Below are 25,803 nucleotides of genomic sequence, written 5' to 3' on the forward strand. Positions count from 1 at the left end.
GACCCTACCTCACTCTCTAATTACCGCCCCATTTCCCTTCTCCCATTTGCCTCCAAAATACTCGAGAGACTTGTCTGCAACCGTCTCTCCACCTACCTCTCTGAACACTCCCTCCTTGACCCTCTCCAAACTGCCCTGGCTCAAGTTACGAACGATCTCCTCTCGGCTAAAGCCCTGGGCCACTACTCCCTCCTGATTCTCTTCGACCTCTCAGCGGCCTTTGACAACGTTGACCACCCCTTCCTGCTTCACCCCCTTCAGTCCATTGGCCTCTCCGGTACCGTCCTCTCCTGGTTCACCTCTTACCTTGCCGACCGTTCCTTCTCTGTTTCCACCTCTGATTCTCTCTCCCCATCTTCCACCCTTCCAGTCGGGGTCCCTCAATGCTCTGTCCTTGGACCCTTTCTATTCTCACTATACACCTCTTCTCTGGGTGCACTCATCAGCTCCTTCGGCCTCAAGTACCACCTTTATGCTGATGACACTCAACTCTACCTTTCCTCTCCTGATCTCTCTCCCTCCCTTCTCTCCAAGGTATCCGCATGCCTCTCTGCCATCTCCTCCTGAATGTCCTCTAGATTTCTTAAACTCAATCTTGCTAAAACTGAACTCATTGTCTTTCCTCCATCTCGTACCTCCTTCCCCTCTGACCTCTCTATCAATGTTGACAACTCATCTATCTCCCCTGTTCCCCAACTCCGCTGCCTAGGTGTCATCCTCGACTCCTCTCTCTCGTTTACCCCTCACATTCACTCTCTCGCCAAATCCTGCCGTTTCCAGCTTCGCAACATTGCCCACATTCAGCCCTTCCTCCTCCAGGATGCCACCAAATCTCTCGTCCACTCTCTGATCATCTCCCGCTTGGACTACTGCAACCTTCTCCTTATCGGCCTCCCCCTCTCTAATCTCGCTCCCCTTAGATCTGTACTTAACGCCGCTGCTAGGCTTATTTTCCTCTCTCGCCGTTCCACCTCTGTCTCCCCACTCTACCAAGCCCTTCACTGGCTCCCCTTCCCCTACAGAATCCTATTCAAGCTCCTCACTCTGACTTACAAGGCCCTCGCCAACTCCACTGCTCCCTACATCTCTAACCTTATCTCTATTGACACTCCCTCCCGCCCACTGTGATCGTCCAATGATCGTCGCCTCTCTTTCCCTCTGATTACCTCCTCTCACGCACGTATCTCACGCACGTATCTCACGCCGCTCCCCTCTGTTGGAGCAAGCTCCCCCGCTCCATGAGAATTTCCCCTAATCTGTCCTCTTTCAAACGAACATTAAAAACCCACCTTTTCCTTAAAGCCTTCCAGTCTCATGCCTAAACTCCCACCGGTCGGCTACCTCTCTTTCTCATCCCTTCTTCCTTTCTCCCCCTTCCTCGACTCCGTCTCCATTTCTCCCGTCTCTCCGTCTCATCCATGTGTCTGTCTGTCTTCCCCTCCCTTTAGATTGTTCGCTCCTTTGAGCAGGGCTCTCCTACCTCCTGTTTCCATCACTTTTAACTGCGCTCTCCAGCTACTCTGCTCACCTCCTCTCGGTCCCTCTGCCCTCTGTCTCCTCTCGCTTCTCTCCGCTCCCCTCAGTGACTCTCAACCTGTCATCTGGGCCCACCCTCTTGGGCCATAGTTACCTGCCTGTACTCACTTTTCCCCTCCCTCCCTCTCTTTCATGCTGTGCCTGAGCCCCAAGTGTTATAGTGCTTACTGTTACTTGTACTGTGCTGTTTCACCTTGTACTGTGCCATTGTTTGTCCCTGTACGGCGCTACGGATACTTTGTGGTGCCCTATAAATAAAAATTAATAATAATAATAATAATTAGTGTCCTCAATTCATATTATACCACACAGTAGAGTCCTCAATTCATATTATACCACACATTAGTGTCATCAGTTCATATTATACCACACAGTAGTGTCCCCAGTTCATATTATACCACGCAGTAGAGTCCTCAGTTCATATTATACCACACATTACTATCCCCAGTTCATATTATACCGCACAGTAGTGCCCCCAGTCATATTATACCACACATTAGTGTCCTCAGTTCATATTATACCACACAGTAGTGTCCCAAGTTCATATAATACCACACAGTAGTGTCCCCAGTTCATATTATACCACACAGTAGTGTCCCTAATTCATATTATACCACACAGTAGAGTCCTCAATTCATATTATACCACACATTAGTGTCCTCAGTTCATATTATACCACACATTAGTGTCCTCAGTTCATATTATACCACACAGTAGTGTCCCCAATTCATATTATACCACACAGTAGTGTCCCCAATTCATAAAATACCACACAGTAGTGTCCTCAATTCATATTATACCATACATTAGTGTCCTCAGTTCACATTATACCACAAATTAGTGTCCCAAATTCATATTATACCACAGAGTAGAGTCCTGAATTCATAATATACCACACAGTAGAGTCCTCAATTCATATTACACCACACATTAGTGTCCTCAGTGTCACGAGCCGCGGCGGTACTCACAGCCGCCGCGGCTCGCTTCCTGTAGGTCCCAACGTCCCGGCCGTCACCATGACGACCGGGACGTCATTTCCTTCCAACTCCCGACCGTTGCCAAGGCAACGGTCGGACGCTTCCTCAGCGCCGTGTCCTGGCAGCCAGGCGCGCATGCGCTCTAGGGACAATCAGGCAGATTTAGCCTGTGGCTGAATTAGCAGGCATTAGCCTGCAGGTGTGGATTTCAGTGCTAAGCCCTGATTGGTCTTGCTAGGTGCTGGCAATTAGCCTACAAGTGTGGCCTTGTCTAGGGGCAGGTTCTGATTGGTTATGGGTTGTATTTAAGGCAATGAGGTCTGCTGCCTCATTGCCGGTTATAGCTTCTGTGCTCCAGTCTGCTGACCTGCTTGCTCCAGTTCCTGTTCCTGTATCTACGTTTTGACTTCCCGTGTATGACCCTTGGCTTCGTATTTGACTTCGCTTGTGTTTCCTGTGACCCTGATCCTTGGCTCGTTTACCCGTTCTGCTACTTTGCCTGTGACCTCTGACCTCAGCTTGCTCATCGTTTCTGTTACCTGCTGCCTACCTTTTGACCTCTGCGTGGACCTGACTCTTCTTGCCTGGGTTCTCCCCAGCCGGTACACACTTCACGACCCTCTGTCAGTCTGCAGCCCAGTCTGTCCCCACCATCAGGGGCTCCAGTGAACACCTGACTGGCAGAGTAGACTCCGGGTTGTGTTGTGCCGGCTGGAGGGGTTCCTAACATTATAACCGGCCCACTCACGGAGACAAGATTAGGATGGATACAAGTGGATCCACACCGTCTCCAGCACAAACTCTAGCAGGCCACGTTGAGTCCTTGTATCAGATGATGCAGGGATTGGCTGAGCGTATGTCTGTTCAAGAAGAAGCCACAAAAGCTTCACAACCGACTCCAGGTCCCATCTGTGAACCCAAAATGAACTTACCAGATCGGTTCTCCGGAAATAGAACCCTGTTTCGGAACTTCAGGGAGAGCTGCAAGCTCTATTTTCGGATGAGACCTCACTCCTCCGGTTCAGAGCAGCAAAGAGTTGGGATTATTATTTCCCTTCTACAGGGTGACCCCCAGTCCTGGGTGTTTTCTTTGCCGCAGACCAGTCCGGCCATGCAGTCTGTAGACTCCTTCTTCGAGGCACTGGGTCTACTGTATGATGACCCGGATCGAGTGGCCTCCGCGGAAGCTCATCTACGGTCCTTGAAACAAGGCCGACGGTCGGCAGAAGAATACTGCGCTGAATTCCGTAGATGGTCACCTGATAGTGGATGGAACGACCCTGCCTTACGGAGTCAGTTCCGTCTCGGCCTATCTGAACAGATTAAAGATTCTTTGGTGCAATACCCGTCTCCTAGTTCTCTGGAGGATCTGATGCACCTCTCCATTAAAATTGACAGGAGATATAAGGAGCGGAAAACTGAAAAGGAAGCATCATCACCTCCATTCGCCTTCGTTCCTGTTTCCCAGGATGGTGAGGAGCCTATGCAATTAGGAGCATATCGTCTCTCTTCGGAAGAGAGAGACAGGAGACGTTCGCAAGGTCTATGTCTATACTGTGGCATAAAAGGCCACTTCTCCCGTTCTTGCCCAAATAAGTCGGGAAAAGACCATGCCTAGGGAATGAGGGGAAAGTTCACCTAGGTCTGCAAATTATCTCCCCGAAAAATGCTGTATTAATCCCTGCACAGCTCACCTTCCGGGCTCGCTCTGTGGACCTGTCGGCCTTCATTGATAGCGGAGCTGCAGGCAACTTCCTTGATATTGGGTTTGCCCGCTCTGCCGGAATTCCGATGGTAAAACTCAACTCTGCCATTACTGTCTGTGGCTTAGACGGAGGTCCGTTGCCTGGTGGCAAGATTTCCTGGGAGATCCCGCCACTACAGTTGAAGATCGGAGCTCTCCATTCTGAGTCAATCACCTTCTTCCTGATCGATTGTTCGTCGGTTCCTATGATCTTGGGCCACCCATGGCTTTCCTGTCATAACCCTGTCATAGACTGGGTAAAAGGAGAGATTGTCAAGTGGAGTACTTATTGTACACAGTCTTGTTTGTCACTGTCTCTGCGTATGATTCAGCCTATTCCGGAGCGGCTTCCCTCACAGTATCATGAATTCTGGGACGTGTTCTCCAAGAAGGCTGCTGATACCTTACCGCCACATCGTGACTTTGACTGTGCCATCGAACTTATTCCTGGTTCCAAGTTACCTAAGGGGCGTTTGTATTCCCTATCTGCTCCAGAAACAAAATCCATGCAGGAGTATATCGATGAAAACCTGGAGAGAGGCTTCATCAGGCCATCTAAGTCTCCCGTAGGAGCGGGATGCTTCTTTGTATCAAAAAAAGACGGAGGGTTAAGACCTTGTATTGACTACCGGGGATTGAATCATATCACAGTCAAGAACACCTATCCCCTTCCGCTCATCTCGGTTTTGTTTGATCAGCTAAGAGGGGCCACTGTCTTCACTAAAATCGACCTTCGCGGAGCATATAATCTCATCCGTATCAAAGAAGGAGATGAGTGGAAGACGGCATTCAATTCGCACTCTGGCCACTACGAGTATCTGGTCATGCCGTTTGGCCTTAGTAATGCACCTGCAGTGTTCCAGGACTTGATCAATGAAGTTCTTCGGGAATTCCTTGGTTGTTTCGTGGTCGTCTATTTAGATGATATCCTCATCTATTCCAGATCTTTGCCTGCCCATCAGACTCACGTCAAACAAGTTCTACAGAAATTACGAGAGAACCACCTGTACGCTAAGCTGGAAAAGTGTGAGTTCGAGGTACAGAGAGTATCCTTTTTAGGCTATGTAATCTCTTCTGAGGGATTCTCCATGGATCCAGCCAAGGTCCAGGCTATTCTGGATTGGGTGCAACCCAACAATCTTAAGGCGGTGCAGAGGTTCCTGGGCTTCTCCAATTATTATAGGAGATTCATTCACAACTTTGCCGACATTGTGGCTCCCATTGTCGCTCTGACCCGTAAAGGAATGGATCCAACTAATTGGTCGTCCCAAGCAGTAGCCTCATTCGAAAGCCTGAAAAGGGCCTTTGTCTCCGCTCAGGTCCTCAGACATCCGGATCCAGCTAGGACATTTATTCTTGAGGTCGACGCCTCTGACATCGGTGCCGGTGCCATCCTATCGCAGAAGGATCCTCATACTAATCGTCTGCACCCATGTGCTTATTTCTCCCGTCAGTTCTCTTCAGCGGAGGCCAACTATGATGTCGGTAATAGAGAACTATTGGCAATCAAATGGGCCTTCGAGGAGTGGCGGCATTGGTTGGAGGGTGCTTCACATCAGATCTCTGTCATTACCGATCACAAGAATTTACAATATATACAGTCAGCCAAACGTTTAAATCCCAGACAGGCCCGGTGGGCGTTATTCTTTACCCGGTTTAACTTCCTGATCACCTACCGACCAGGCTCCAAAAATGTCCGGGCAGATGCCCTTTCCAGAAGTTTCTCGGCACACCACATTCCAGTCACTATCCCAGAGCCGATTATTCCCCCTTCTGTAATCCATGCCGGGTTGACCCAAGATCTGAGTATCACACTTCAGAGATTCCAGAAATTAGCCCCTGATACTACTCCGGAGCGACGTCTCTTTGTTCCAGTCCATCTAAGGAAGGCGGTTATTGCAGAGGCGCATAACAGTAGGGTTGCAGGGCATCCTGGAATTTTCAAGACGTTAGAAATCCTTTCCCGTACAGTCTGGTGGCCATCTATGTCTGCTGACGTCAAGAGTCATATCCTCTCATGTGAGGTTTGTGCCAGAAACAAAGTTCCTAGGATCCGCCCAATAGGCCATTTAGTTTCTTTGGCACCACCTGCAAAACCATGGACCCACTTGTCCATGGACTTTATAGTGGATCTACCACCTTCTGCAGGACACAATACCATTTGGGTCGTGGTAGACCGGTTCAGTAAGATGTCCCATTTCGTTCCCTTACCCAGACTGCCTACAGCTCGGGATTTGGCCGTCTTATTCATTCAACATATTTTCCGGCTCCATGGACTCCCTACTGACATAGTTTCCGATCGGGGTTCCCAGTTCATAGCGCAATTCTGGAGATCTTTCTGTACCCTCCTCGGAATCAAGGTTAGTTTATCATCCGCATATCACCCTCAGTCCAATGGGCAGACCGAAAGAGTTAACCAGTCCTTGGAAAAATTTTTGCGATGCTACACGTCAGAGTTCCATGATAATTGGTCTTCCTTGTTACCCTGGGCAGAATTCGCCTGTAACAATTCCTGTCATTCATCTACTAAAACTTCTCCGTTTTTCTGCAATTATGGTTTTCACCCCAGATCTAACTCCCTGTATTCACTTAACCCAGTTGGTGTCCAGGAGATCCGTTCCACTGCAAGAGATCTCAGAGTTATCTGGAGGAAAGTACAGGCATCTCTGAAACAGGCTTCAGTTGTCGCAAAAAATTTTTCGGATCGCCACCGTACCATCTGCTCCTTCAAGGTGGGCCAGAGAGTGTGGCTGTCTACAAAAAACATTAAACTCAGACAGCCTTGCAAAAAGTTAGGTCCCAAGTTCATCGGCCCGTTCCTTATCATCAAGCAGGTTAATTCTGTTGCATTTAGGTTAAGAATTCCGGGCTCATTGAGAATTCCCAACACATTTCACTGTTCTCTGTTGAAGCCGGTATTATATCCTACTCAAATCCAGTCTTCAAATTTGCCTGAGAGAAAATCAAACAGATCACCAAGATACGTTGTTCAGAAGATCTTGGATTCCAAAAAAGTGCAAGGTCAGGTGCACTTCCTAGTGCAGTGGAGGAATCGTGGGTTAGAAGAACGGTCTTGGATCCCACGGAGACAACTCGATGCTCCTAAACAGTTGAAGGAGTTCTTTAAAAAATTTCCAAGGAAACCGGGATGTCGGGGTTCCTTAACCCCTCCTCAAGGGGGGGGGTACTGTCACGAGCCGCGGCGGTACTCACAGCCGCCGCGGCTCGCTTCCTGTAGGTCCCAACGTCCCGGCCGTCACCATGACGACCGGGACATCATTTCCTTCCAACTCCCGACCGTTGCCAAGGCAACGGTCGGACGCTTCCTCAGCGCCGTGTACTGGCAGCCAGGCGCGCATGCGCTCTAGGGACAATCAGGCAGATTTAGCCTGTGGCTGAATTAGCAGGCATTAGCCTGCAGGTGTGGATTTCAGTGCTAAGCCCTGATTGGTCTTGCTAGGTGCTGGCAATTAGCCTACAAGTGTGGCCTTGTCTAGGGGCAGGTTCTGATTGGTTATGGGTTGTATTTAAGGCAATGAGGTCTGCTGCCTCATTGCCGGTTATAGCTTCTGTGCTCCAGTCTGCTGACCTGCTTGCTCCAGTTCCTGTTCCTGTATCTACGTTTTGACTTCCCGTGTATGACCCTTGGCTTCGTATTTGACTTCGCTTGTGTTTCCTGTGACCCTGATCCTTGGCTCGTTTACCCGTTCTGCTACTTTTCCTGTGACCTCTGACCTCAGCTTGCTCATCGTTTCTGTTACCTGCTGCCTACCTTTTGACCTCTGCGTGGACCTGACTCTTCTTGCCTGGGTTCTCCCCAGCCGGTACACACTTCACGACCCTCTGTCAGTCTGCAGCCCAGTCTGTCCCCACCATCAGGGGCTCCAGTGAACACCTGACTGGCAGAGTAGACTCCGGGTTGTGTTGTGCCGGCTGGAGGGGTTCCTAACACTCAGTTCATATTATACCACACAGTAGAGTCCCTAATTCATATTATACCACACAGTAGAGTCCCCAATTCATATTATACCACAGAGTAGAGTCCTCAATTCATATTATCCCACACATTAGTGTCCTCAATTCATATTATAACACACAGTAGAGTCCCCATTTCATATAATACCACACATTAGTGTCCCCAGTTCATATTATACCGCACATTAGTGCCCCCAGTTCATATTATACCACACATTAGTGTCCTCAGTTCATATTATACCACACAGTAGTGTCCCCAGTTCATATTATACCACACAGTAGTGTCCCCAGTTCATATTATACCACACAGTAGAGTCCTAAATTCATATTATACCACACATTAGTGTCCTCAGTTCATATTATACCACACAGTAGTGTCCCCAGTTCATATTATACCACACAGTAGTGTCCCCAGTTCAAATTATACCACACAGTAAAGTCCTAAATTCATATTATACCACACATTAGTGTCCTCAGTTCATATTATACCACAAAGTAGTGTCCCCAGGTTATATTATACCACACAGTAGAGTTCCCATTTCATATTATACCACACAGTAGTGTCCAGAGTTCATATTATACCACACATTAGTGTCCCCAATTCATATTATACCACACAGTAGTGTCCTCAATTCATATTATACCACACATTAGTGTCCTCAATTCATATTATACCACACATTAGTGTCCTCAGTTCATATTATACCACAAAGTATAGACCCTAATTCATATTATACCACACAGTAGAGTCCTCAATTCATATTATACCACACATTAGTGTCCTCAATTCATATTATAAGACACAGTAGAGTCCCCAATTCATATTATACCACACAGTAGAGTCCTCAATTCATAATATACCACACAGTAGAGTCCTCAATTCATATTATACCACACAGTAGTGTCTTTAGTTCATATTATACCACATAGTAGTTTCCCCAGTTCATATTATACCACACAGTAGAGTCCTAAATTCATATTATACCACACATTAGTGTCCTCAGTTCATATTATACCACACAATAGTGTCCCCAGTTCATATTATACCACACAGTAGTGTCCCCAATTTATATTATACCATAAAGTAGTGTCCCCAGGTTATATTATACCACACAATAGAGTCCCCATTTCATATTATACCACACAGTAGTATCCTGAGTTCATATTATACCACATATTAGTGTCCCTAATTCATATTATACCACACAGTAGAGTCCCCAGTTCATATTATACCAGATAGTAGAGTCCTCAAATCATATTATACCACACATTAGTGTCCTGAGTTCATATTATACCACATATTAGTGTCCCCAATTCATATTATACCACACAGTAGAGTCCTCAATTCATATTATACCACACAGTAGTGTCATCAGTTCATATTATACCACATAGTAGTGTCCCCAATTTATATTATACCACACAGTAGTGTCCCCAGGTCATATTATACCACACAGTAGAGTCCCCAAATTCATATTATACCACACAGTAGAGTCCTCAGTTCATATTATACCTCACATTAGTGTCCTCAGTTCATATTATACCACACATTAGTGTCCTCAGTTCATATTATACCACAGATTAGTGTCCTTAGTTCATATTATACCACACAGTAGTGTTCCCAATTCATATTATACCCCTGTCAGGGGCATTAGGAGTCTTGCCCAGGATTTCTCCAGTTCACTATGCTTACCAGAGAGGCGGAGTTTGCACAGCGGTCCTCTGGCAGCAGGGTGAATAGAGGAACGTATATAACAGCAGATGGAGAGAGGATGCCAATGGAAATGATGATAGTCAGTGACTTGCAGCTATACTGGTATATGAGTCAGCGACTTGTAGCTATATTGGTAGATGAGTCAGCGAATTGCATCTATAGTGGAAAGGCAGGTTTGAACCACGGAGACCAGGTTGGATGTGAGCAGGTGAAGGAAGGTAACAGGAGAGTCAGTGGTCTGCGTACAGCAAGTTGTACCACTGCTATGGTGAGAAGACTTGTCCAGGTGCAGGTAGGTAGCGGGGAATCAGTGGTCTGCATACAGCAAGTTGTACCACTGCTATGGTGAGAAGACTTATCCAGGTGCAGGTAGGTAGCGGGGAAGTCAGTGGTCTGCGTACAGCAAGTTGTACCACTGCTATGGTGAGAAGACTTGTCCAGGTGCAGGTAGGTAGCGGGGAAGTCAGTGGTCTGCGTACAGCAATTTGTACCACTGCTAATAAGTGAGGAGTAGTTCAGGTGCGGATGAGTGGAGGCATGCAAAGAGTCAATAACGCTATGAAGACACTGAGAGCACAGAGGAACTTGATCCAAACAGATATGCAGCGTTTACAGCTAAGAGTCTATAACGGTTTGTATACCGCTGCTGAGTAGAGAGGCTTGCACAAAGCGGATATGCGGAATAATAACTGATAGTCAATCACAAGTATGCATATCACTGCTGAGTAGAGAAGCTTGTTCCAAACAGATATGCAGCATAACAACAAATAGTCTATAGTGGGTATGGATACCGCTGCTGAGTAGAGAGGCTTGTCCTAAGTGGATATGCAAGGTAACAGTTGATAGTCAATAACAAGTAAGCATACCGCTGATGAGTAGAGAAGCTTGTCCACGAGAATATGCAGGCACAGCAGGGACGCTGAATGGCTGTAGCGGGTATCGGAACCACAGGTGAGCAGGGCAGGTAATCAAAAGCCAGCTGAGGACACGAGCAGGATTCAGGAGTCTGTATCGGGTATGAGAACCGCTGATGAGCAGAGCAGGTAATCCAGAAGCCAGCTGAGGACACGAGTAGGATACAGGAATCAGTAGCGGGTATGGAAACCACCGATGAGTAGCACAGGTAATCAGCAGGAAGCTGAAGACACTAGCAGGACACAGGAGATACCTTCAGAGACTCACAGGGAATGAGACTCAAGATCATGCAATGAGGTAATGAGCACAGGTGCCTTAAATAGGGAGAGGTGCCTGATCCACCAATGAGATTAAAAGCAAAGGTCATAAATTCTTGGATGCGTGCATGAGCAGTGCATCAAAATGGCGGGCGGCCGCGGCTCAGAACAGGCGCCGGAAGCGAAGAACTCCTCGCGAAATTTTAGCATCTAAAATATGAGTAATTTCAAACTCTTCCTCTTGATGAACTTGTACTGGCCGAGGTGCTGAAGGAGGAACAGAGAAACGGTTGATGATAAGAGGCTTGATTAATGACACATGGAAGGCGTTGGAGATAAGAAGGTTCTTAGGTAACAGTAGTTTGAAGCACACCGGATTTTTCACTTGAGTGATCCTATATGGACCAATGAAACGGGGAGCGAACTTCATAGACGGAACCTTCAAGCGAATATTTTTGGTAGAAAGCCATGCGCGGTCTCCAATCTTAAGTGGTGGAATAGCTCGCCTCTTTTTATCCGCAAAACACTTGTACCTGGCAGATGTCTTCTTTAGGCAGGATTTAACCTGAGACCAGATATTTTTGAAACTCTGACACACACTCTCCACTGCAGGAACTTGGGTGGGAGGGAGGGCAGGAAATTCTGGGAAAGACGGATGGTGACCGTATACCACAAAGAATGGACTTTTTGAAGATGACTCGTGATACATGTTGTTATGGGCGAATTCAGCCCATGGAAGTAAATCTACCCAGTTGTCTTGGTTGGCTGAGGAGAACATCCTTATGAAAGTCTCAAGATCTTGGTTGACTCTCTCGGTCTGTCCATTTGATTGAGGATGGTAGGAGGATGATAGTGATAATCGAATACCCAAGGTCTTGCAAAGGGCTCGCCAGAATCTGGAAATGAATTGCACTCCTCTATCCGAGACAATCTCAGATGGACATCCATGAATTCGGAAGATCTCCTTGATAAAATGGTCAGCCAGAGTAGCTGAGGAAGGTAAACCGGTCAAAGGAACTAAATGTGCCATTTTCGAAAATCTATCCACCACTTCCCAGATGGTATTGCACTTTTTACTCGGGGGAAGATCGGTGACAAAGTCCATACTAATATGGGTCCAAGGTTTGGATGGAATGGGTAGTGGTTGAAGTTAATCCCGCCGGTGTTCTGCGGGGAGTTTTAAACTGGGAACACACCTCACACGCGGCCACAAATTCTTTGACATCTCTCCTCATAGAGGGCCACCAGTAGCTTCGAGAAAGGACTTATAACGTCTTGCGTTCACCCGAATGTCCAGAAAAGCGTGAGGAATGATACTAGGACAATATTTTCCTCCATAGAGATGGAGGCACGAGGGTTCTCCCAAATGGCAGCACCTTGGTGGAAGAAGTGGCCAGAGACACACATTTGGGATCTAATATAGGATGGTAAGGACCATCTTCAACGTCTGAGGATGCCACAAAAGCCCGAGACAAGGCGTCTGCTTTTCTATTCTTTGAAGCTGGTTTGAAGGTTATGATAAGCTCAAAACGGGAAAAGAAAAGAGACCATCTTGCTTGACGAGGATTCAAACATTGGGCTGACTGTAGATATGACAGGTGTTTGTGATCCGTAAAAATAGTTACAGGATGACGAGCTCCCTCCAGTAGATATCTCCACTCCTCTAATGCTGCTTTTATGGCCAACAACTCCTTGTCCCCGATAGTGTAATTTCTCTCAGCAGGTAGAAGACCTCGAGAGTAGAAGGCACAAGGATGGAATTTTTGTTGCTCCGATCTTTGGGATAGTATGGCCCCTAGGCCAACATTAGAGGCGTCTACCTCTAGGAAGAACAGAACAGTCACGTCAGGCTGTCGAAGAACAGGAGCGGAAGAGAAGGACTCCTTGAGGAACTGGAAAGCTTGAAGGGCTTCGGAGGACCATTGTTTAGAGTTAGCTCCCTTCTGGGTCAGAGCCACTATTGGAGAAGCGATGGAAGAAAAACCTTGAATGAAACATCTGTAGTAGTTTGCAAAACCTAAAAAACATTGGATTGCTTGGAGAGTAGTTGGCTGGGGCCAACGTAGTACAGCATTCACCTTTTCAGGATCCATCTTGAGACCAACTCCGGACACAATATATCCCAAGAATGAAATCTGGGATAACTCAAAGGAACATTTTTCTAGCTTGCAAAATAAAGAGTTTCTTCGGAGTCTGGAAAGGACCTCTGCCACATGTTGGTGATGAGTGGGCAGATCCTGGGAAAAGATTAATATGTCGTCCAGATAGACGACGACACAGACATACAACAAGTCCCGGAAGATCTCATTCACGAAACCCTGGAAGACAGAGTTACACAACCCGAAGGGCATAACTAGATATTCATAATGGCCATCCCTGGTGTTAAAAGCTGTCTTCCATTCGTCTCCAGACTTGATCCGGATTAAGTTATAAGCGCCTCGAAGATCAAGCTTGGTGAAGATCTGCGCTCCCTTAATGCGATCAAAGAGCTCGGTAATTATTGGAATAGGATACCGATTTTTGATGGTAATGGCATTGAGTCCAAGATAATCTATACAGGGTCGTAATGATCCATCCTTCTTCTTCACAAAAAAGAACCCCGCTCCAGTGGGAGAGGTGGAAGGTCGGATAAATCCTCGCTGGAGGTTCTCCTTGATATACTCAGATGTTGCTTGAGTCTGGTAGCGAGAGTGGATACACACGACCCATAGGAGGGTTCTTGCCAGGTTGTAAGTCAATCGGACAATCCCACGCCCGATGGAGAGGAAGGCGTTCAGACTGAACCTTATCGAATACATCCGCGAAGGAAGCATACTGTGGAGGGAGACCCGGCGGGCAAGGTGAAATGGAAGACTGTTGTATCTTGAGTGGAACAACTTGAGAGAGACATCTATGACGACAATTGGAACCCCAGGAAGTGACTTGAGGAGTGTTCCAGTCAATCTGAGGGGAATGAAGTTGAAGCCATGGAAGGCCAAGTACGATGGGACTGGTGGTAACAGGAAGGACCAGTAAAGAAATCTTCTCTTGGTGTAAGGCTCCAATCTGAAGAGTCAATGGAGACGTACTTTGAGTAATGAGTCCATTAATAATATGTGATCCATCAATAGCAGTAACAGCTATGGGTGCTTTTAAAGAAATCACTCGTAGGGACCATTGATTCACTAGGGAACTAGAGATAAAATTTCCAGCAGCTCCAGAATCTAGAAGTGCTTGAGACATAAATGATTTGGTGGCAAACGAAACGGTTACATCTAAAGCACAGACTTTAACAACCGTAGAACATGGAGAGGACTCTAGGGACCCTAACCTTACCTCTCCAGAACTGGTTAGGGCCTGGCATTTCCCGACCTTCTAGGGCATGAGTTCAGCATGTGAGTAGAGTCAGCGCAATAGATACAGAGTCTATTCTTCACTCATCGGTCTCTCTCTTCTGATGTTAATTTAGAGCGACCTACCTCCATGGGTTCTACTAGAGGTGGAAGATGATGAACTTGGGATACTGAGCGAACAGGCACTTTGGAGGAAGTTACTCTTTCGGAATCTCTCTCACGAAACCTCATGTCTACACGATGGCATAGAGAAATCAAATCGTCCAAGGAGGAGGGTAACTCTTGTGAGGTCAGTGCGTCTTTGATCTTGTCGGCAAGCCCCTGCCAGAAGGCAGCTATCAGCACCTCAGTGTTCCACTGAAGCTCAGAGGCAAGGATCCGAAATTGTATGACGTACTGAACTACAGACCGAGATCCTTGGCGTAGTCGGAGAATACTGGAAGCTGCAGAGATAACATGACCAGGTTCGTCAAAAATTCTTCGAAACGTAGAAATAAACATGGCACTATCTTCCAATAAGGGGTCATTTCTTTCCCACAGAGGGGAGGCCCATGCGAGAGCCTGTCCGGAAAACAAAGAGATGAGATAGGCCACTTTGGAATGATGAGTAGAAAAGTTATGAGGTTGGAGTTCAAAATGAATGGAACATTGGTTAAGAAAACCCCTACAGGTCTTGGGGTCTCCATCATACTTAGAAGGAGTAGGCAGGTGTAACGTGGAAGCAGTAGACACCTGGGATAGCGCTGGGGAAGAAGATGGAGGTACTAGAGGATCAACAGTAGCTGCTACATTTTGCTCAGGGATTCCTCGGGCGGCTAAAGCCTGACAACATTGAAACAACTGTTGCTGTCGAACATCTTGTTGTTCAATCCGAGTAACCAGGTACTGCAGCATCTCTTTAGCTGTTGGTTCCGATCCTGGGTCTGTCATGGCCTGATCTTACTGTCACGGGCACTAGGAGTCTTGCCCAGGATTTCACCAGTTGACTATGCATACCAGAGAGGCGGAGTTTGCACAGCGGTCCTCTGGCAGCAGGGTGAATAGAGGAACGTATATAACAGCAGATGGAGAGAGGATGCCAATGGAAATGATGATAGTCAGTGACTTGCAGCTATACTGGTAAATGAGTCAGCGACTTGCAGCTATATTGGCAGATGAGTCAGCGACTTGCATCTATAGTGGAAAGGCAGGTTTGAACCACGGAGACCAGGTTGGACGTGAGCAGGTGAAGGAAGGTAACAGGAGAGTCAGTGGTCTGCGTACAGCAAGTTGTACCACTGCTATGGTGAGAAGACTTGTCCAGGTGCAGGTAGGTAGCGGGGAGTCAGTGGTCTGCATACAGCAAGTTGTACCACTGCTATGGTGAGAAGACTTGTCCAGGTGCAGGTAGGTAGCGGGGAAGTCAGTGGTCTGCGTACAGCAAGTTGTACCACTGCTAGTAAGTGAGGAGTAGTTCAGGTGCGGATGAGTGGAGGCATGCAAAGAGTCAATAACGGTATGAAGACACTGAGGAACTTGATCCAAACAGATATGCAGCGTTTACAGCTAATAGTCTATAACGGTATGTATACCGCTGCTGAGTAGAGAGGCTTGAACAAAGCGGATATGCGGAATAATAACTGATAGTCAATCACAAGTATGCATATCAGTGCTGAGTAGAGAAGCTTGTTCCAAACAGATATGCAGCGAACAGCAAATAGTCTATAGCGGGTATGGATACCGCTGCTGAGTAGGGAAGCTTGTCCTAAGCGGATATGCAAGGTAACAGTTGATAGTCAAAAACAAGTAAGCATACCGCTGATGAGTAGAGAAGCTTGTCCACGAGAATATGCAGGCACAGCAGGGACGCTGAACGATTGTAGCGGGTATGGGAACCACAGGTGAGCAGGGCAGGTAATCCAGAAGCCAGCTGAGGACACGAGTAGGATACAGGAATCAGTAGCGGGTATGGAAACCACCGATGAGTAGCACAGGTAATCAGCAGGAAGCTGAAGACACTAGCAGGACACAGGAGATACCTTCAGAGACTCACAGGGAATGAGACTCAAGATCAGGCAATGAGGTAATGAGCACAGGTGCCCTAAATAGGGAGAGGTGCCTGATCCACCAATGAGATTAAAAGCAAAGATAATAAATTCTTGGATGCTGCGCATGCGCAGTGCATAAAAATGGCGGGCGGCCGCGGCTCAGAACAGGCGCCGGCAGGAAGGCTAGGGAACCACGCACCAGCGCAGAGGCACTCACGGTCCGGTGAGTGACAACCACACAGTAGAGTCCCCAATTCATTATATACCACACAGTAGAGTCCTCAATTAATTTTATATCACACATTAGTGTCCTCAATTCATATTATACCACACAGTAGAGTCCTCAATTCATATTATACCACAGAGCAGTGTCCTCAGTTCATATTATACCACACAGTAGTGTCCCCAGTTCATATTATACCACACAGTAGAGTCCTCAATTCATATTATACCACACATTAGTGTCCTCAGTTAATATTATACCACACAGTAGTGTCCCCAATTCATATTATACCACACAGTAGTGTCACCAGTTCATATTATACCACACAGTAGAGTCCCCAATTCATATTATACCACACAGTAGTGTCCTCAATTCATATTATACCACACAATAGTGTCCTCAATTCATATTATACCACACATTAGTGTCTTCAGGTCATATTATACAACACATTAGTGTCCCCAGTTCATATTATACCACACATTAGTGTCCCCAGTTCATATTATACCACACATTAGTGTCCTCAGTTCCTATTATAACAGACAGTAGTGTCCCCAATTCATATTATACCACACAGTAGAGTCCTCAATTTATATTATACCACACAGCAGTGTCCTCAGTTCATATTATACCACACGTTAGTGCCCCCAGTTCATATTATACCACAGATTAGTGTCCTCAGTTCATATTATACCACACAGTAGTGTCCTCAGGTCATATTATACCACAGAGTAGTGTCCTCAGTTTATATTACACCACACAGTAGTGCCCCCAGTTTATATTATACCACACATTAGTGCTCCTAGTTCATATTATACCACACATTAGTGCCCCCAGTTCATATTATACCACACATTAGTGCCCCCAGTTCATATTATACCACACATTAGTGTCCTCAGTACATATTATACCACACAGTATTGTCCCCAGTTCATATTATACCAAACAGCAGTGTCCTCAGTTCATATTGTTCCACACATTAGTGGCCCTAATTCATATTATACCACACATTAGTGGCCCTAGTTCATATTATACCACACATTAGTGTCCCCAGTACATATTATACCACACATTAGTGCCCCCAGTTCATATTATACCACACAGTAGTGCCCCTAATTCATATTATACCACACATCAGTGCCCCCAGTTCATACTATACCGCAGAGTAGTGTCACCAGTTCATATTATGGGCAGCACAGTGGCTCAGTGGTTAGCACTTCTGCCTCACAGCACTGGGGTCATGAGTTCGATTCCCGACCATGGCCTTATCTGTGTGGAGTTTGTATGTTATCCCTGTATTTGCGTGGGTTTCCTCCGGGGGCTCTGGTTTCCTCCCACACTCCAAAAACCTACTGGTAGGTTAATTGGCTGCTATCAAAATTGACCCTAGTCTCTACCTCTCTGTCTGTCTGTGTCTGTGTGTGAGTGTGTGTCTATATTAGGGAATTTAGACTGTAAGCTCCAATGGGGCAGGGACTGATGTGAATGACTTCTCTGTACAGCGCTGTGGAATTAGTGGCGCTATATAAATAAATGATGATGATGATGATATTATAACACACATTAGTGTCCCCAATTCATATTATAAAACAAATTAGTGCCCCCAGTACATATTATACTACACATTAGTGTCCCCAATTCATATTATACTACACATTGGTGTCCCCAATTCATATTATACCACACATTAGTCCCTACAGTTCATATTATGCCTCATTGCAGAGGTCCAGTTCATATTATATGACACAGTAGTACCCCCCGTTCATATTATGTCACAGTGTAGTGCCTACAATTCACACTAACCCTCAATGAAGTACTCCAGCACACATTATGCCACACATTTTTTCCTTCAATTCATATTATACCACACAGTAGTGCCTCAAATTCATATTATTCCACACAATAGTGACCCAGTTCATATTATGTAACACAGTAGTGCCCCAATTTCATATATACATACTCATTATCATTGAACACATATTGTACCACACCAGCAATAAATTAAAGAATCCATCAACACACCTTAAATTTATAAGCCCCACTATTAAAATAAATGTCCCCCAAATACTTTAATAGCACCCACAATTTAATAGTTGGCCATCGCCCAAGAATAAATTAAAAGCCCACCTCATTACATTAAGAGCCCTCCACTCCCCAATCACACTTAGCTTCTTCCAGCTGTGCAGTGTTGGAGAGGTAGATTGCAGATTGCTCACATGTGGCAGCCCTTGTCATGTGATGCATGTCCCATGTGAGATATCACCAGTGACATTCACACATAGGGGAGGAGGTGGACACTAAGAAGAGGGTCCTGGAGGAGGGGCAAGCTGCCAAAGAATAATACTGTGCTTTGAATCCATGCTCTGGTGCTGTTGCCTGCAGCTGTGCATTAGGGTGTGCCTGGGCACAACTGACACACCCTGTGCGCATGCCTATATACTTAGGATATAAGGGTGGTATGATAAAAGGGGGTAATAAGAAAGGGGGTAATAGTGAAAAGTATTTGAAGTAGATGATAAAAGTTGGAAGGAGATGATGAAGGTATTAAATATTGTAAGAGAGTGTTGATGAGTGAGGCATACAGATGAGAGTGGAGGGGAAGAAATGAACGGGGGGGGGATGTTGGTAGGGATTAAATGAAAGTTATAAGAGAGAAAGGGGATTGGGAAAGCATCAATTAATGCTCTCAATTTCTACACATATATTCCAAAATAGTACAGAAATCATCTCAAACATGTATCGCATTATAATTAATATATATATATATAACATTTAAAAAATACATTTATCTGCAAACATACATTTATACACATACATTCAATCAACAATACGTATATGCATATAGCTTATATATACAAATTTATAAATATATACTCATACAATATATGAATAATAGTATGGTTACAAAGACACATCCACACTGATATACTTACAACCATACGTACATACTTACATATGCACAAAATTCATTAAAAAAACAATTTAACGTAAGGATGCAATAAAATTGCTTCATTAAAATCAATACGCTAAAAAAAGTCTGTTATAAGATATAACAATATGCTTACATGATATTATTTGTTTTACTTTTTTGATCTTGCATGTTGTTTTATTTTTTATACTGAACACATTACTGACCACACAAATAATACATGTGTTTTCTATACTTAATTTTAGACAGTGACTTCTGCCATAAATGTCCAGATGAAGAGTGGCCGGATGAGAGAAGAATGAACTGTATTCCTAGAACATACGACTTTCTGTCCTATGATAAAGATGTTATAGTGCTAATTTCTTCAGTAATAGCTTTATCTTGTTCTATCATAACATTATTTATATTAGGAATCTTTATTTATTACTGGAACACTCCAATTGTGAAAGCCAATAATCGGGCTATAAGCTTCATTCTCCTGGTCTCCATCTTGCTGAGCTTCCTCTGTGTGTTCTTGTTCCTCGGCCGGCCGGTGGATATAACCTGCATGCTGAGACAAACCTCATTTGGGATCTTCTTCTCCACTGCTGTCTCTTCTGTACTGGCCAAGACTGTAACCGTCTGCATTGCTTTCAAGGCCACCAGACCTGGCAGTGCCTGGAGGAAGTGGGTCACATATAAAGTACCTAATTATGTGGTCATTGTGTGCTCCTTTGTCCAAGGACTGATTTGTGGTATTTGGCTGTCTGTTTCTCCTCCCTACCAAGAGTATGACCACCACACTTACCAGGGAATGATCATCATTCAGTGTAATGAAGGGTCAGTGATTGGGTTTTACTCTGTGTTGGGTTACATGGGGATTCTGGCGGCTGTGAGTTTTGTTCTGGCTTTCATGGTGAGGACATTACCGGACAGCTTTAATGAGGCCAAGTACATCACCTTCAGCATGCTGGTGTTCTGCAGTGTCTGGATTGCAATGATCCCGGCCTATCTGAGCAGCAAAGGGAAATACATGGTGGCTGTGGAGATATTCGCCATATTGTCCTCATGTGCTGGAATTCTTGGCTGTATATTTTTCCCAAAACTCTACATTCTGCTTCTAAAACCTGAATTGAACTCCAGAAAAGTTATGCTGGAGAAGAGCAATTTGTAGAACATTACATACTGTACCCTCATGTACTTTGTCTTTGTTATCTGAGCCATATTTAATTACACTCAGTTTGTGTTGTAAGACTGTATATGCAAATAAATATAGATTCACCTGGAACTATTGAAAATAATATCTAAATCTATCCCAGCTGCCCCCTACAGAAGGTAAATTGTAATGGGACCAACACAAAGTGCAATTACATAAAATTTTCATGTGCAATTCAAAGACCAATAATAGTTAGATCTAAATACATGGACAGCTCTTGTCTGCTTCCAAATGTGAAGTAACTTTATATAGGCATGGTATCAGGCATGAAATCAATGGAAATAGCTTTATTACAAAGAAAAAATCCATAGATAAGAAAAACGTCCACATAAATATGTCAGATTAAGACTTCTTATACTTATACATGATTTACAATTTAACATAACTTTTGAAACTCTACCAAAAAAAGTTAAATTGTTCTAAAAAGCAAATAAATTATGACCATTAAAGCAGAAACATTAATGTCAGTGTTCCTTGTGCCATGTAAACATGGTATCATCAACATTCTTCAACATGATTTATATAGCACCAGCAGATTCAGTAGCACTTTACAATTTGTAGCACACAGTAATAAAACAATACTGGGAAATACACACAGACAGAGAAGTAAGAGGGCCCTGCTCGCAAGCTTACAATCTATGGGACAATGGTTTGATACACAAGGGTAAGTGCTACATCATATTGAATATTTGTCAAGCTAGAATGCAAAGGTTGCAAACAATTTAGTGGGCTGTATGCTCAGCCACACTATTCAGTCAGAGGGTTGCTGTCTTGTGTTACCTGTGTAGATGGTGGAAATAGGATAACCTAGCGAGATTAAGATGGTGGTTGAGGAATATTATAAACTTGTCTGAAGAGAACGCTTGAAGGTTTGAAGACTAAAGGAAAGTCTTATTGTGCGAGAGAGTGAATTCCACAAAGTGGGTGCAGCCCAAAAAATGTCCTGTAACCAAGGAGGTGATGAGAGTGGAAGAGTGACGCAGATCTTTTCGAGTAGGGACATATTTTGAGACAAGTGAGGAGATGCATGTTAGTGCAATTTTGTTGATGGCCTTGTATGTTAGTAGAAGAGTTTTATATTGGATTCATTGTAAAACAGGTAACCAATGTAGAGACTGACAGAGTGACGCAGCAGAGAAAAAAGGATTTGCAAGGAAAATCAATCTAGCTGCTACATTCAAAATAGATTGTAGGGGCTCAAGTCTGATTTTGGGAAGTCCACTAAGGAGGGAATTCCAATAGGCGATGCAGGAGATTATGAGTGCATGTATTAAAGTTTTTGCAGTGTCTTGTGTTAGATATGTGCGTATATGTTTTTTAGATGTATGCAGCAAGATGTAAATATAGAATTGATGTGGGGCGCAAAAGATAGTTGTGAATCAAGGATTACATCTAGGGAATGAGCTTGCAGTGTGGGATTCATAGTTATGTTGTCAACAGAAATAGAAATGTCAGGCAGGAAGCTTCTATTGGTGGTTGGGAATATTATTAATTCTGCTATTGAAAAATTGAGTTTCAGTTGGCGAAAGGATATCCAAGACAAAATGGCAGAAAGACAGTCAGTAACGCGAGACAACACAGATGGTGAGAGATCATGAGAGGATAGATAAATTTGAAGTTGTGTAGATAGAGAGTAGCAGAGGACCTAGGACTGAGTACTCCAGCTGATAAAGGAAGCAGAGTGAAGGTTGTTCCAGAGAAACTAACACTGAAAGAGCGATTAGATAGGTAGGATGAGAACCAGGATAGGACAGTGTCTTGAAGACCTAGAGATTGTAGCGTTTGTATGAGGAGAGAGTGGTCAACAGTGTCAAATGCAGCAGAGAGATCCAGGAGAATTAGAAGAGAGTAATGGCCTTTAGTTTTAGCTGTGATCAAATCATTGACAACCTTGGTCAGCGCAGTGTCCCTGGAGTGTTGAGAGCGAAAACCTGATTGAAGAGGATCCAATAGGTTGTTTGCAGAAAGGAAATGTGTGAAGCGAGTGTAGGCAATTCTCTAGAGAAGCCTGGAGGGACAGGGGAGCTTAGAGGTGGGGCAGTAATTTGAGAGAGAGTTTGGGTCAGAATTTTGTTTTTTCAGAATAGGAGTAATCACTGCGTGCTTGAAGAGTAATGGAAAGATACCAGTAGAGCAGAGGTAGATCCATAAAAATTGACACTGAAAGAGCGAGAAGATAGGTGGGATAAGAACCAGGATAGGAGAGTGTCTTGATGACCTAGGGATTATGGTATTTGTCTGAGAAGAGAGTGGTCAACAATGTCGAATGCATAGTTTTAGCAGTGATCAAATCATCAGAAACCGCAGTCCTTGTGGAGTGTTGAAAACAAAAGCCTGACTGAAAAGGATCCAATAGGTTGTTTGCCTATGTTGGTACTGTATAAGATTTTTCTAATCTTCACATTAAATAATAATTGAGATGAGCAGGTTTCCAAAATATAATATTACTATTATTTATTTAAAGATATTATACATAGATACAGCCATACTGGATGAAGCAGACATATGCCCAGGGTTTCAAATGCCAGTTGACAATCTATATTTGATTAAGTCATTCTTTTATAGAAAATCATCATTACTTAAAACACATCTTCCCAGCTTACATCACTGCTGACACTCTAAGTCCCTATCATTGTCAAAAACATTACTTGTACCAAACCTCTTGACCCAGGACACAGCTGACATTTCATCATTAAAGTGACATGTTCTTGGAGGGGTCTTTTGGAAGGGTCTTTTTGACCTTATTTTGAGCAAACATGTTTTTGTCTTTATCCGGTCATTGTGAAGTAAGGGAGTTTTACAAGAGGTGTGTCTCTCGTCCTCTGTTGCCTAATATGTAAAATAAATGTCAGCACTTTTCCTCTTAAAAGCACAGGCACATAAACTTAGATTAGTTCTGTATTAGCAATATATAAGTTTGAGATATATATATATATATATTTTTTTTTTTAATTATTACTTCAACAGTTCCACCCTTTTATATACTTATATACACATAAAAAGGTACCTTTTCATGTGACTATAATTAATTGAATCGGAGTATATATTTCAGTCAGCACTGACCATACTTTTAGCAAGTATAAAGAAACAATGTTGCCACAATTATTATCACAATAAATTTCATGTAAATATACATTAGGTTAGATATCCACTTTCCAAGTCTAAAGAATCATATGCTTGAATTTAACCATGTCCATGATGAATCATTTTCAAAGTCTTTATCATAATTTTGTCATCAAAGTCCTTCTTCATATTATGGGCATTGATAATATAACGTGTAATTACAGTTTCTGGGTCGGAGGTGTCGTTGATTAGGTAATAAATAATGGACTCCAAGTTCAGTCTCAAAGATTAAACTTTATCCTTCTGTTTGAGCTGTTAAATAGTCCAAAACTACTCAATGTTGTAAAAGTTCATTTTTAAATACCTGTAATTCAAATCAAACATAACGAAGGGGTATCATGATAAATTCCAGTCACAGTATCAATTAAATCCTGCCAAACGTTCAAATTCATATTGATTAGTCATAAATCCATAATTTCCATAAGTAAACATATTATCAATATTTATACCCACTTTATGTCTTACTGACTTATTGATGAGTAGAACATATTTTTATTAATAATATCTTTTTCAACTCATCGTACAACACTGTATGAAACTGAGGAACCACTCTTCCTAAACAGCATAATTTATAATTAATTGATAACATATAAATACATATTTTCCATTTATAAATATAATAAATGTTTCCTGGTAAAAGAAATGGTACATGATATTTTAACACCATGGTTGAGATTAGCATACCCAAGTGACATATTGTATCAGGTATTGTATTCTCTTCATCTGAGTCTGGTTTTGGTAGTGTATGATTAAAAAGTTGATTATAATAATACAAAGTGCATTGTGTACATGTCTAACTCTTCAGAGATTTGCTGGTATATTTCAACCTCAGTTGCAACTGTTTGAAGTTCTATCTTTAGTTTAGATTTCTCATTTTATATAGTTTCTAAATCTCTGTCTACATCAAACGTACCTTGTTCTTTACATTCTGGCCCATATGTTTTGGGCACTGTAACCACTGTGTCACACTTATTCATGCTAACTTTTACAACTTGCAGTACCTGTTGTTCTACGGCAGCAATGTATATACCTGATACTGTCCTTTATCTAACGTGTTATTACTTTAACCTCATTTATCGTTTTATTAAAAAAAAAAAGGAATTTATTCAGTTATGTGTGGTGCTAAAACTATAGCCTGAGGTTTAGTAAAGTTATATATACTTTCAAAAATTCGACCATAATCTCTAAGAGCTCAATTTTGTTCTTGACATTTTATATCAGGACTAATGTGTGTCATTCTTCATAAGATACCAGAAATGGTAACATTGGCATATTTTTACTCAATAAAGGAGTTTGAGTATACACCCAACAATTTGTAACTCCGAACATTTCACTTAACATAACATGTAAGTGCTCAACTCTATATTCTCTCTAGCGATATTCATTATTATCAGACCACCTTTCTTTTGGTGGAGTACCACAATACTCACAAATACATTTTGTAATTGATGATAATTCTTTACAATTTCTGAATTTCCTGGTTTTCCTGTTTAGAAAGAATCAGAAATGGTCTTATTAAAATCATCCTCATCTAATATATCAGATGGGCTATCAACTTACCAACTTCTTCTCAATTCCTTTTCAAAATATTTAAATAACGTATTGAGGCTACAAATATCAATGTTATTATAAGACAAACAACACGGTTGAAGGTTCTTTGCGTCATAAGTCGATAACCATGTAGCTGATTACACATCATCACTTGCGTCTTGATTGAAGAGTTCTTTTAAATATAACTCAGTCTCTTTATCTGTGATCAGTTCTGAGTCCATTGGTTCCTTTAAACTTGGGCCTTTGACCTGTTTGCAATGGGAACTATGGATCCAAATGTCTTTCTCTGCAACCTTTACAGCAGT

General features: G+C 43.5%; 1 protein-coding gene across 1 annotated transcript in view; it reads left to right on the forward strand.

Annotated features, from left to right (window-relative positions):
• Window positions 1–20,782, forward strand: part of LOC142110729 (vomeronasal type-2 receptor 26-like) — a 95,984-nt gene extending 75,202 nt beyond the window's left edge. Inside the window, exon 4 of the mRNA XM_075193778.1 lies at window positions 19,875–20,782. Within this exon, the coding sequence (XP_075049879.1) occupies window positions 19,875–20,782 (908 nt within the window). The remainder of the gene's footprint in view (window positions 1–19,874) is intronic.
• Window positions 20,783–25,803: the final 5,021 nt, after the last annotated feature.

The sequence above is a fragment of the Mixophyes fleayi genome, chromosome 1 (genome assembly GCF_038048845.1).
Source record: "Mixophyes fleayi isolate aMixFle1 chromosome 1, aMixFle1.hap1, whole genome shotgun sequence".
In the NCBI taxonomy this organism is placed as follows: domain Eukaryota; kingdom Metazoa; phylum Chordata; class Amphibia; order Anura; family Limnodynastidae; genus Mixophyes; species Mixophyes fleayi.